Below are 14,616 nucleotides of genomic sequence, written 5' to 3'. Positions count from 1 at the left end.
TGATGGTGCCGCAGACATCGTGAGAGGCGCAGTCATCTTGAATACTATTTTAGTCGGTAGTACGTGTAATTTCGACCTTCTAAGATGTATTTAAGTACAAAAATATCAATAACACTGTTGTTCTTCCAGTTATTGTGTAAGACAAATCTTCTCAATCCGAACTTTGTAATATAAATTAATAGCTATTTTAAGAAAATTGCAATATTTTTCTTGCTCTTTTGGGGGATGGGACCAGGTGCCTCCCAGTTGAGAAAATCACGTCATTTTGTATCGAATCAGGATTATTTTCTCCTGAAAAACAATATTCAATTACCAAACATTCACATTTGTAACAATTATTGATGCTAAGTTCAAAGCAAGGTATGACAAGGCAGTCTGAAGGACAGCTAAATCCCCCGCCACTGCTATGGATAGTGAAAGGATAAACCTTTGATTTTAGCTGTGACCTTGACCTTGAACTGACATGGCTGACTCATGAATTCTGCACAACGTCTTGATGAGGTGATCATTTGACCCAAGTTTCATGAAAATCCTTCAATGGGTTAAGGAGATACAGAGCTGAAACCTTTGACCTTCAGTTGTGACCTTGACCTTGAGTTGACATGGCTGACTCATGAGTTCTTGATGAGCTGATCCTTTGACCCAAGTTTGATGAAAATCCTTCAAGGGGTTTAGGAGATACAGAGTGGACACAAAATGGAAGGCTCAAACCTTCAACCCTTAGTTGTGACCTTGACCTTGAGCTGGCATGGTTGACTCATAATTTCTGCACATCGTTTTGATGAGGTAATCATTTTACCCAAGTTTTATAAAATTCCTTTAAGGGGTTTAGCGGACACGAAATGGAAGGCTCAAACCTTTGACCTTCAGTTGTGACCTTGACCTTGAGCCGACATGGCTGACTCATAAGTTCTGCACATCGCCTTGATGAGGTGATCGTTTGACCCAAGTTTGATGAAAATCCTTCAAGGAGTTTAGGAGATATAGAGCGGACACAAAATGGAAGGCTCAAACATTTGACCCAAAGTTGTGACCTTGACCTTGAGGCGGCATGACTGACTCATGGGTTCTGCACATCATCTTGATGAGGTGATCATTTGACCCAAGTTTGATAAAATTCCTTCAAGGGGTTTAGGAGATATAGAGCGGACACAAAATGGAAGGCTCAAACCTTTGACCTTGAGTTGTGACCTTGACCTTGAGCCGACAAGGCTGACCCATGGGTTCTGCACATCGTCTTGATAAGGTGATCATTTGACCCAAGTTTTATAAAATTCCTTCAAGGGGTTTATGAGATACAGAGCGGACACAAAATGGCAGGCTCAAACCTTTGACCTCGAGTTGTGACCTTGACCTTGAACCGACAAGGCTGACTCATGGGTTCTGCACATCGTCTTGATGAGGTGAGCATTTGACCCAAGTTTCATGAAAATCCTTCAAGGGGTTTAGGAGATATGGACCGGACACGATTTTGTTACGGACGGAAGGACAGACGGAAGGACGGACGGAAGGACGGATGGAAAGACGGACGGAAGGACGGACGCAGACCATTCCTATAATCCCTCCGCCACGGCGGGGGATTAAAAACCAGCATTTGAGCACAAAAACTGTCATAACTTTTGTCAGTTTTCAACCAATTTTGATGTTTTTGTTTCAGCATCAAGTTTTGTTTCTTTTTTTTTTTCTTTTACAGTTTGGGCGTACTATTTTGATAAGCGATGAGCTGAATTTCGCCCTCCCCCAAACCCCCGAAAAAAAATGGCGAAATATCACTGTTTTGGGGCTTTCCGAAGAAAAGGAACGCAAAAAAGACACAAAAAACGTAAAAACATGAAACTTCCCTTAAAACGATACCGTTCCCAAGTTTTGTGTGGAAAAAAAGCAATGAAGTTATCCATAGTTAAATATCTTGTTTATATTATATTTTCAGATGGATGTACATGCATTTAGTGTATATAAAAAGGAAAAAGAAAATCATTTCACCTTATGATCAGACGAAAACTTTATGTGTACAGTCAGTGCACAGACCTAAATCATAGTTCAATGACAAAGTGTGAGTAAAATACGTTAATATTTTTGTAGAATTTCAGAAATGATTAGAACAAGTTAAGCCCCATTTTGGACATTTTTTCATTGGTTCTTTTCTACACAAAACTTGGGAACAGTATCGTTTCAAATATTCTTCGTTCGTATGTAATCACAACTTGATACAAAATGACGTGATTTTCCCTGGCCCCATTCCCAAACACAGGAAGAAAAAATACTGCAAACTTCTTAAAATAGCTATTTATATTACAAAGTTCGGATTGAGAAGATTTGTCTTACTACTATAATAACTGGAGGAACAACATTGTTATTGATATTTTTGTACTTCAATACATGTTAGAAGGTCCAAATTACACGTACTACTGACTACAATAGGTGAAATTATTCTCGTTTCGAAATTATCAGGCTGTACGGTAATATATTGATCTTGTTTGGCGGGAATTTAGAACGGGGTTTTCATGGTAATTCGGGGGTATTTAAGCGTTACATAGGTGTAGCTAAAATTTTGACAGCAATACACATCAGGACCCACCCACCCTCCCTTATTTGAAGCTGAACTAAACTATCTAATGGACCATGGGTATATTAGAGTTATAGCTTTATCGCTTTATAAAATAAGAATTATTGTGATCCGACTTTAGAATAATTAATTACACTATTCATTTGGATTCAAAAACATGAATAATATACATTTAGAATCATAATTTTAAATAATAGTTTCGGAAAGCTGAGTATTTTAGTTTTGAATAACACGTTTGTACGATTATTAAATGTATGTGTTAGTTTCGTTCCATGCCAAAGCCTGATGGGTACAACAAGAGGAAATCCACGCTATAGAAATGTTGCATTTACTCCGCGAAAAATGTAAAGATATTTGCTGTCAAAATACATAGTCTACACCTATACTGAATCTGTTTTTTGTTCTGATAATTGAGATTAGAGAATAATTAATTTACTCACAACTTTAGTGTGAGTAATATTCAAGATGACTGCGCCTCTCACGATGTCTTCGGCACCATCGAGATGCCTGTGGCACTGGACTGAAAAGTCGGCAGAACGAGGGGATATGCCTTTTCCTAGGCATGTATTTTATCTCAGTCGATTAGAGGTCATGTCTTTATATAGTATACTACAGAAATACATCATTCCTTTTACAGCAGGATATGAAATGACTCGGAATATTCACTGCTTTTGTAATTTTCACATTACTGTATCCAATGAAAAACACGCGCAAAATAACAATATTACATATTTCTTCACAAACTGGGCATGGATTTGTCGGCAAGACACAACTACATCCCGCTGCATTCCCCGATTTCTAAAAAGTTTTTACTGTAAAAAGACAATAACCAAAAACATTCAATTTTACACACCTTGCTCGTTATTTTTGTAAACATCCTGCGCAATGCGTGCGCCGTCGGAAGCGCAATGCCTTCATTTCAGTGCGGCACATTTTGTGCCGCAGGCAACGTTTCATACCCGTGTAGGTATCTATCATGATACTTCAAAAAATTATCTTGATATATTATTTGCCGGCTTCAGACTGGTTGAAACCCGTAGCATTCAATGAGACTTCAGCTGACTGGTTAAAAATGTGTTGCCTTGAATCATGAAAATATCCTTAAAATCTTGAAATGTAATGTTTTCTGTGCATTTTGAACTATTTTATAGCTGCCTGGCTACATATTTAACTCTGAAATTAGTAATTTAGTGAAGTAAGTACTTGTTGGAATTCATCACTAAATTCCATGCACAGTTGAGGGTGGTTGTCTTTGAATGGAAATAGAACAAGAGCACCGCCTTGCGGGTGCTGACGCTCATCTGATTTTTTTTGTATAATAGAAATATTGTCCTACCCACGATTTTCTAAGTCTAAAAAGGGCCATCACTCTTGCAAAAAGCAGGATAGAGTTATGTTTCTTGATGTACAGTGTCCACTTATGATGGTGAAAAACTGTTGCAAGTTTTAAAGCAATAGCTTTGATAGTTCATGAGAAAAGTTGACTTAAACATAATATTCAACCAAGAAAATGATTTTTCTAAGTCCAAAAGGGGCAATAATTATTGCAAAAAGCAGGATGGAGTTATGTTGCTTGCTGTACAGGGTCAGCGTATGATGGTGAACAAGAGTTGCAAGTTTTAAAGCAATAGCTTTGATAGTTTAAGAGAAAAAGTTGACCTAAACATAAAACTTAACCAAGAAATCTGATATTTTCTAAGTCCAAAAGGGGCCATAAATCTTGCAAAAAGCAGGATGGAGTTATGTTTCTTGCTGTACAGGGTCAGCTTATGATGGTGAACAAGTGTTGCAAGTTTTAAAGGAATAGCTTTGACAGTTTAGGATAAAAGCTAACCTAAACATAAAACTTAACCAAGAAAACTAATTTTCTAAGTCCAAAAGGGGCAATAATTCTTGCAAAAAGCAAGATGGAGTTATGTTTCTTGATGTACAGGGTCTGCTTATGATGGTGAACAAGTATTCCAAGTTTCAAAGCAAAAGCTTTGATATTTTAGGAGAAAAGTTGACCTAAACATAAAACTTAACCAAGAAATCTGATATTTTCTAAGTACAAAAGGGGCCATAAATCTTGCAAAAAGCAAGATGGAGTTATGTTTCTTGCTATACAGGGTCAGCTTATGATGGTGAACAAGTATTCCAAGTTTCAAAGCAATAGCTTTGATAGTTTAGGAGAAAAGCTGACCTAAACATAAAACTTAACCAGGCAACGCCGACGCCGACGCCGACGCCGACAACCGCTCAAGTGATGACAATAACTCATCATTTTTTTTCAAAAAATCAGATGAGCTAAAAATCAAAGGCCTGAAGAGCCTGAGAGTCGGCTAAAGATTGATGTACTGGTAGTATAGTCTACCAGTTTCAGTTTGTTTTTAGTTGTTTTTTTTCCCAACTGAACAGAGATTTTGTTACAAGAGATGAAACTGACATTCAATTGATGCCTAGTAAAACTTTGATTGACGTTATACAAGTATTTAAACCCAATATTTTTCTCTAAAATTGAAGAGTGGTTCGCAAAAATAAAAATGTTGAAAGTACAAACTACAATTTTACAGCTGACACTGATATACTGCCTATATTTTTCCAGTAAACATTTGCCTCCGGCATTACCAAAACAGGCAATTATCGGCTGGTATATATTCGCACATGATAAAATTTGAAAATGACAATTTATATATTGAAATTCATAAGTTATAGCGCGGATTGTCACATACAATTTGTAATGGATGGACGGAAGAACTGTTCAGATAATTTTACAGATAACTGGCCTGGCGATAACCGTGTCGCAGGCTAGGTATTGTTCAATCATATTATAAGTGATGTGAATTTAAAGTATACTTACTTTTGCGTTTAAAGATATGTAAATGTTGCTGAGTGTCAATATAAAGTGTCATGAATGTTTACACTGACAGGAAAATTGCGCATTTGAAACTAAGGGAAGTTACTCAGACTAGCTACCAATTTCGGAAAAGATAACCGATATTAATAAATACAGTTCTTTTTTAGTTAAAACCATCATTTATTCTATTTCAGACCTGTTAACCCCTTCAAAACCATGTCAGTAGTCCCCAAGTCCATGCACTTTCAGTTATCCATTTTGATTCATGTAGACAGACTGGGCTGAAAAATGTTTGAGCCATTTTTACGTGGTCGGTAGCAGGGTGGGTGTGGGGAGGGGTGTTGCTTCCCGCTTTGAACTGCCGTCAGATTTTGAAATGGGCATTGTGGCAGGTGGTAAAAGGGCAAATGTATCAAACAATATGGGGAGAGGGTGTGGGAGGATACCCCCTCCTGCAAGTAGGGTTTGGGGTATCACCACAAGAAAATTTTGAAATGTAGACTTTTGATACAGCCTTTGGTGCGATTTCTAACTGGAAATTTTATGTTTCACTTTCTAAATATAACCTAGATTCTTTTTAGTATTACAATATCCAAAGTATGAATGACTTTCGGTTCATATTTTTACTTTCAGGTCATGCCTCAGGACTAGAATATAACACTGTCTGATATAGATTCTATGTATGTGTTATAAAAATAAATTCTAGAATCATTTCTGTTACAATAATATCTATCATGTCTGTTACTTGAATGTTAAAATTTCATTACAAATTGTGATGACACGAAGACAGTTTAGCAGCAATTGGCAGTATCTGACATTGAAGTTTACGGTGATATTACCTCTTATTTAAATCATTTCATAAAAAAAAAATTGTTTCGTTTCCTCAAAGCAGTCTAACATAGACGATCTACTTTCGATTTCAAAAACTACAAGAAAATACAATTTAATGTTTTGCCGATTTGTTTATTTCTCCAAAAATAAGAAATAAAATCATTTTTAAAATCAGTAGTAATTAAACAAACCAGTAGGAGCTTCTTTTCCCGATAATTTATCCGCTTACTGACTGCAAAATTCAACCCATGTGTCATCATGAAACGCAGAATGGGTGGCGGTTTCATTTTTTTGTGACCTGAATCGTAAGCAAATTATCCGAACTAGTCAAAATTCCAGAAAGGATACGATTTAGAACAAACGACGTTTGCATTTTTCGCAACTCGCGATTTTGATCTGGCCGATCTTCGTAGTATTTTTTCGGTGAACCGAAGTCTGTATTTTCAAGCGCGAAGTCGTAGAAGTGTTGTAATAAACAGGTCACGTGTGTTCGCCGACAAGTGCCCAGAATGTAACTAGGATTCATCCGCGAAGTCCCGCGGAAGAATTAACGTACTGCACATATCTTATTCTGGCCATTAAAATGAAGCTGTCATAATTTAATTTCACCGATGTGGTAAACTCTTTGATAAGAGACATTCCAATGCTTTCAGAGGTACCCGACTCAATAAAATACTAGCAGTATGTTATGGAACTATATTGTCTTTCGCTGGATGTTACGCAAGCTTGGTAAGCCTTCGCAATTCATGAAATGCACAACGCAATAAATTTGTTATTTGCGCAATGATTTAATTTAAAAGAGTATTTTTTGAAACGGACAGGGTAACAAATAGATTTTTTGGCTAATAAGTTAATATGCAGTTATTATTTGAATTTGTAAATATCATAATTGCTATTTTGTGACAAAAGGGCATAAAATTAGTCACCATAATCATATGCGCAAATGTATTACCAAATCCCTCAGAATCGTTATGCGGAAGAAAATACATGGCTTTATTCGAGTATTGCACAATTACACTTCATAAATTTGACAGATCACATCGTATATTGGTCATAGCAAATGGGATTGACATAACTGAACTTCATCCGATTAATGAACTCTTTGAAATTAGAGACAATCTAATGGAACTACATCTATTCGCTGTGTTGTGAGGCCATTTAATGAGACTGAGAAATCGAGCGATAGTAAGGATTCGTCAAACGCTTTCAGTGTTTAGCCGACTCAAAAATGGATCGGGCATGCCCATGTAAAAATGTTATTTTTTGGTGTCTGGAAGGCTAACTGACAGGGTAAATGGCACCTCATGTGTCAACAAAAGTTTTGAGCGGGTCCTACAGAGTCATTTCTTACAATGTAAGCCTATGGAAAAATTAATAGCAGTGCCTGACCATAAAGCGAAGTTTTCTGAAAAGATTATCTCAATAGGGGAAGGTTTCCTGGAAATATTATTGCAATAATTTACATTATTTTCTCGATACCTTTTGTGTAACTTCAAGTTCCAACAACTGCCATTTATTAGCTAGATTAGCTTTCTCAATACTTTCTGAAATTATCTTGATATTTTGAACTTTTCTAAAAAGTTTATTGCAATGGCCTAAAGTTTCCTAAAAATAAAAAGTATATCGAGAAAAAAAAAATTGCGATGATGTTTTCAGACAAATGCACAACTTTGCTGAAAAGTTTAAAATACTATCTTGATAGTTACCAAGCATCTCGTGGCAGTTCCAAGCAGTAACACGAAATTTTACCCTAAAATGTTTTCAGGAAATAAATAAAACTATTTAGAAAATATTATTTATTGCTAAAATGCTTTCAGAAAAAGTGCATACATTTTCTGGAAAGTTTAAAAATTATCGAGATAGCTACCTAGCTATCTCATGGCAGAAATATGCCATCGTAGGGACTAGATGCCATAATCTTGCGTTATTACCTGATAGATTAGTGAGGTTTTAAAATAGTACCTGCAATGGTTGAAAACACAGTACTGAACTCTTTGAAAAACTTAAACCAAATTTTCTAACTTAAAAAGGGGCACAACTCCTGAATGATTGCAGGTAGAGCTACACATGATGTCACACAAATGTATATTGTCAGTATGAGCAAGTACAGCAAGTTTCAGTTGAATATCTTATGTATTAATGAAGAAGATAATGGACTATATAAAACTTAAAGTTGACAAGAGGCATAATTCTGGAAATATTCCAGGTAGAGTTACACAACTTGTCACACTAACAAATGTTGTCACTATAAGCAAGTATAGTAAGTTTCGAAGTAAAGAAAATATGGGATTTCATAAACCTAGACATCGGTACTGATGCTGGGCAATAGCAATGGCATCTTTATTTTTAAAATACTAAGTTGATGCAGAGGACCATCAAAATAACATCTGGACCAGTGGTATTAGAGAAATTTAGTAACAACTAGGGGTGTAACGATATGCTAGTTTCACGATACAATACATATTGGGATACAGATGCAACCATACAGTACGTATCGCAATACACATCGAGTACCATAAGTATTAATGTGACAAAATGAAAAAGAAATCAATGTTCCTACACTTGGAAAGAACTTGAAATTTTGCTTTCAAGTTAAAGAAACTGTTATAAATGGTACATTTGTTTAGTTACTATAACAAAGTTTTCATTCAATGATTCTGCTTTTCACTGTATCGTTTCTGTATTGTGAAAAAGGCCTATAATATGATACACATATCGCCAGACTAATGTATCATGATACAGTGAATTTCGATATATATCATTACACCCTTAGTAACAACTGTCACATAAATTCAATCTTACCAGAAAGTATTCCCACATCCATCACAAGCAAAAGGTAAAAAATCTGAAATAACCAAAACAGGCAATTAAATTGTTTGGTTTAACAAGTCTTATTTGAAATAATATATTGTGGTTTCTTTTGCGGTACTTAATTATTATCATATGAATATAGGAAGCAGCTACGTTTACGGTACCATAATCCTAGCCTCAGGTTCTAGGATTACAGAAGTTCCGTACTATGAGGATAGGCTAGGATTACGGAAGTATTTAAGAGGCATTAAATATATGTTAGGACATGCATAAATGATGTTGTAAACTTACTTATTTCACTTAAAGTAGCGATTTTTCTTGCCTGCTGTATTATTTAGTGTTATCGATCCGCCATTCCAGTTTCAACGAAATCAACACGGTACACATACGTTTTTCTTTCCAAAACCATACTAGTTTTTTTTAATTGGCAGACAAACATAGAATTATATTCTTAATGATAGCTAAAAAGGATTTTTAAAAATATTCTATACTTTAAATTTTATGATTTGATTTTGCCTGTCAATTAGATCTCTGCGCATATAGCGAAATCAAAACCCGCAAGCCCTATATGCAGGGTTGGCAAAAACCCAGGTTTTAAGCATATTGCCCAGCCCAGTGGGTAATACTGGGAAAACCCAGGTTATACTGGGCAACAGTGGTCAATACCGAGCAATATAATATTTCATTTCGAACTTCAATACATATTTTAACACTTTAGTTGACTAACAACCCATATAATGATTGCAGTGACACCTGCATGCCTAGTGCTATAATATCTATAACTAGAATGTGTCTGTAGGACACAGGGTGTGCCCCCCCACTGGTACATTTGTCACAAATAAGGGGAAATAATTCAAATGTTTGCAGTCTTAATGGGGTATAGCCTCAAAAAAAAAATTTATGAAATGGATTCATTATTCTATACCATATACTTTTTGAGCTATGAGCATCACAAACAAAAAATCCACTATTTTGGCTATTTCAAGGGCCATAACTCTGTAATAAATGCTAAAATTCTCAAGAAGAATGCCAAGTGTGCAAGGTCACATTACGATAAAGACTCAAGCAGGGTTTCATGAATTTACATTAAATACTTTTTGAGTGAGGCACATAATTAGGTGAAAATGTGCATTTTTTTACTATTTCAGGGGCCATAACTCTGGAAATAAGGGGCGGACCCAGATGAAAAATAGGAGGTGCGCAAGTTCATATCATTATAAAGATTCATGCAAGGTTTCATCAATTTATATCAAATACTTTTTGAGCTAGGTGTGTCACATTGTGAAAATGTGCATTTTTGACTATTTCAGGGGCCATAACTCTAGAAATAGGGGGCGGACCCAGATGAAAAATAGGAGGTGCGCATGCTCATATCATGATTAAGACTCATGCAAGGTTTCATGAATCTATATCAAATACTTTTTGAGCTAGGCGTGTCACAAGGTGAAAATGTGCAATTTTTACTATTTCAGGGGCCATAACTCTAAAATTAGGGGACAGAGCCAGACGAAAAATAGGAGGTGCACAAGTCCATATCATGATAAAAACTCATGCAATGTTTCATCAATTTATATCATATACTTTTTGAGCTAGGAGTGTCACAAGGTGAAAATGTGCATTTTTGACTATTTCAGGGGCCATAACTCTAGAAATAGGGGGCGGACCCAGATGAAAAATAGAAGGTGCGCAAGTTTATATCATGATAAAGACTCATGCAAGGTTTCATGAATCTATATCAAATACTTTTTGAGCTAGGCGTGTCACAAGGTGAAAATGTGCATTTTTGACTATTTCAGGGGCCATAACTCTAAAATTAGGGGACAGAGCCAGACGAAAAATAGGAGGTGCACAAGTTCATATCATGATAAAGACTCAAGCAAGGTTTCATCAATTTATATGAAATACTTTTTGAGCTAGGTGTGTCACGAACTTCGGACGGACGCACGGACAAGAGCAAATCTATATTAAAGTAAACCCTGGGAGAGAAAATACCAAGGTCCAAACTGGGGCTCGCACCCCGGACCTCGAGATCTGTAGGCGGACACTCAACCACGTCGCTAAAGGGTTAACCCAACAGCAAGGCTGTTGGAAGTGGCCTATAAACCTACTATCACTACACTTCTCCCCCTTTACTTTTCAGAGCTAACCAGCTCTCCAGAATGACACTCCATGCTCACCGCATGAGTCCGTCAAACACTTCTGACACCATTAAGACTCATGGAGGTGGGGGGGGGGGGCACAAAAATCTATTGAATAAACATTATTAAGATGATGATTGAGCAATTATTGAGCAAGATTATGAGATTAAGGTAGAAGTGTGAACAACTTAAATCTGGTCATTTTACTCATGAAAATCAGTTTAGATCACATTGTCATTTCTATCATATAACCATAAAACCTAAGCACCCTGTGTGGAATTGTTTCAATGTTACTGTGGATGATTAAAAAAAGTTCCAAAATGTAAAGACTGTGGCACTGTGGTTTTCGCGCCATTTGTCTGATCGTACCGCCCCAGTTCTTTAATTGCTGAAAAGTTTAAATCAATAAAAAAGTTTCTACTTTAATTTGTTATTATAAGCGAATGTGCTGTATCCCGTATAAAAGATTCATTTAAAACTTATTAAAAACTGCAACGACATCATAATTCTTTATTTTTAAACAGCATTTCTATTTACGTTCACGAGGTCACGTAACCTATTCTGCCGCACTAATAGAAATCTGTTTGCCAAAAATCGTTTTACTCCATGTATTGTAACTGCTTCCACTTTTTCATCATTTAAGATTTTTTGATTCTGTTTTTTGTACTTTCTGGTCAAAAGTCTGAATTTTATGCCCAGAGTATTTATCATTTATTTACTTTTCGAAAGTAATTAAGATCGCGCTGTTTTGAAATTTTACAAATGATTATTATATGAAAATTTGACCGTTTTTAAAGAATTTTGCCTAAATTTCTGTCGATATCTTATTAAAATTGACTTTATAGAATTCAAATTGTATTATTTCCCAAAGCGGTGTTGAAAAATTGAAGCGAAAATGTTATAAAATGGATGCACTACGTGCGTTTTTTTTGTGTGTATGTGTCCATAAACAAAAGTAACGGCGATGTAAATGAGATATTATGACAGGTAGCACGTTCTTGTGGAATGGAAAATTACCGGCATGACGTTTTGATATCTTTATGATTCGCGGGTAAATTCCAGTCAATCCAGATAGTGACTGAACCATCTCAAAGTTTGTTGACGTTTTTGGAGATGTAATTTCTGAATTTTGGTAAAGTTAGGCATATAAACCTCTCGTCTGACCGGTCGAGTATACCTAGGAAGTATAAAATACACAGAATGGCAACTGGCTGTAATCTCACGTGATCTCGTGTCAGAGCGTGAATCGGCGTTATCTTAGTAAAAACAAACATCGGCGAGCATAGCGTTACAATATGTACCTTTAAAACTACATTTAAAATACATGTTACCTTCTAAAACAACATTAGTTTAATGTGAAATAGTCTTTAGACACAAAGTACACGTTTCTTACCATCAAAAGAAGCGTGGTCATACGGTGCTAATTAATTTACCGATGAGTAATTGTTTTCGCATTCAAAATTTTTGGCGTGTGGAGAACGCGTTACTTCCGGTAAACAATTAAGATCTCATTCAGTTGTCACGTTTTCCTGGCGAGATTTGCTCTATAGGCCTTTCAAGTTGCCAATCTATTTATTTTTATAGCTCTTTGAGTATACAGCGAGGTCCACTCGTCCTGTTCAGATTTTAACTCGCCAATGCGAGCGGGCTAGTGGAATTTTACACCTCTGCATAGGGTTATCTAGGAATATGGAACTTTCGTAATCCTAGAATCGGAGGCTAGGATTATGGTATCGTAATTGTAGCCACTGCCTTGAATATATGTGTACATGTAGCCTGGTTTCTCATGATACCGGTGTACTTAATGTGCACAAAGCGAACGAAACTAAAGAAAACAATTCACCTCAATTGTTTATTTCTTTGCTGCTTCCTACATCCTTCCTCATTCTTATAATGAATTAAAAACTTTCATTATCTGGTTATTGTTTATTAATTCCCGCTGAGTATGATGCCATGTTGTAATCTGACTAGTCAAAGTTGTTTCCCATGATACCGGTGTAATCATAAAAAAGTGTCAACTATGGAAAGCCTAATATACAATTATATTAATATTTCCCAATACTTCAGGTGAGTTTACAGTCTATGATTTCAGACAAATTTCAAAAGTTTTTTTTCAACACAAAAAGAACACTGAACAATCTTACACTTAGACTGCATATTACCAAAGATAAACCTTTTACAAGTGATATCTAGATCTATTCTTTTAGACTTATATCTATCTAGGTCTAAAATTTTGGCAAGAATTTCACCAGCTACCATAATTAAAGAGTAGCAAAGTTATCTTGTGAGAATATACATTAAAACCTTTTTTAAATGACAGACCCATATATCAAATGCACAGGTTGTACAGGAGCTTAATTGGGTATCATTTTATTTTGCATACTGATGTAATTCCATTATCTTTGCCTTAATGGCTTGCCATACTTTCATTTCTCAGAAATGTCCTAAATATAGAAACATGGCTTCCGGTTTAGTGACGTCATCAGCAATCTACCAGACAATATTTCCGGTAAAAATTTAAGATAATAAACACTGTTTACAGAAAATATAGAGGATTATTTGACATAGGGGGTGGGGATCAAAGGTAGAAAATCATGTTTTAAATGGTTTTGTCTAAAAAGGTAAACAACTCTCCAGTTAGTCCAAATAATTGTACTCGAGAGTTGAATATCGTTATATTATTTTGACTTGTCGATATCCGCCTCCGAGTACAAACCAGAAAAGGTAAAGAATGTGGTAGCACTGTCCTCTTCTTTGCGTAAGTAACACCCAATGGAATCCGTTGGGCGGGAATTATGTTATAATAGTGCAACGGATAAAAAAAAGAAATACATACATAGAAAGCCTGTAATTTTTCCTTTTCAATGATGTATATATTACCGAGATTTCTAACCGAGTTAAAAAAAGCCAAGGTTTAACACGAGTGTACTACATATTGGAAAATGGCCGATCACCGGTAAACGAAGCGTTTTCATTGGTCACGCCTCCGACCGCCATTACATGAAGACGATTGAAACGTTAGAGGTTTAAATTTTTTACAACAGAAATTCTTGATAAATATGTCCTGTTCTTATGTTTTTTATTAACTATTTATGATTTAAAACAACAGGTAAGCAGTTAGGGCTAAAGAAAAATCGTGACTACAGATAAATCGTAATTTCAATTGACCACAGTTTCCACCACAGTTTTGATTGTTTCTGGTTGAGACCTCTAGGTAGACAACGTAAAATATCAAAATGTAAAATCGGTCTGCCCGAGGTCTCATTATTTAGACTACTCTCCAGTAAACCTTGCATTTTCGCAAAAGAATGTGTGATACGGAAGAGAGGCTTCCGTTTTGCTCCAGTAATTATGTCAACATCTGGTAGGTGGGGCTAACATAAAAGTCTCGCGAGAAAACTGTTTACACCGGTATCATGGAAGCCGCGGTACCA

General features: G+C 36.0%; 1 protein-coding gene across 1 annotated transcript in view; it reads right to left on the bottom strand.

Annotated features, from left to right (window-relative positions):
- Positions 1–14,616, bottom strand: part of LOC123548549 (AN1-type zinc finger protein 1-like) — a 36,195-nt gene that overhangs the window by 21,183 nt on the left and 396 nt on the right. Inside the window, exon 2 of the mRNA XM_045335896.2 lies at positions 9,036–9,078. Within this exon, the coding sequence (XP_045191831.1) occupies positions 9,036–9,078 (43 nt within the window). The remainder of the gene's footprint in view (positions 1–9,035; positions 9,079–14,616) is intronic.

The sequence above is a fragment of the Mercenaria mercenaria genome, chromosome 6, assembly GCF_021730395.1.
Source record: "Mercenaria mercenaria strain notata chromosome 6, MADL_Memer_1, whole genome shotgun sequence".
Lineage (NCBI taxonomy): Eukaryota > Metazoa > Mollusca > Bivalvia > Venerida > Veneridae > Mercenaria > Mercenaria mercenaria.
This window is presented reverse-complemented; position numbering and strand designations above follow the sequence as displayed.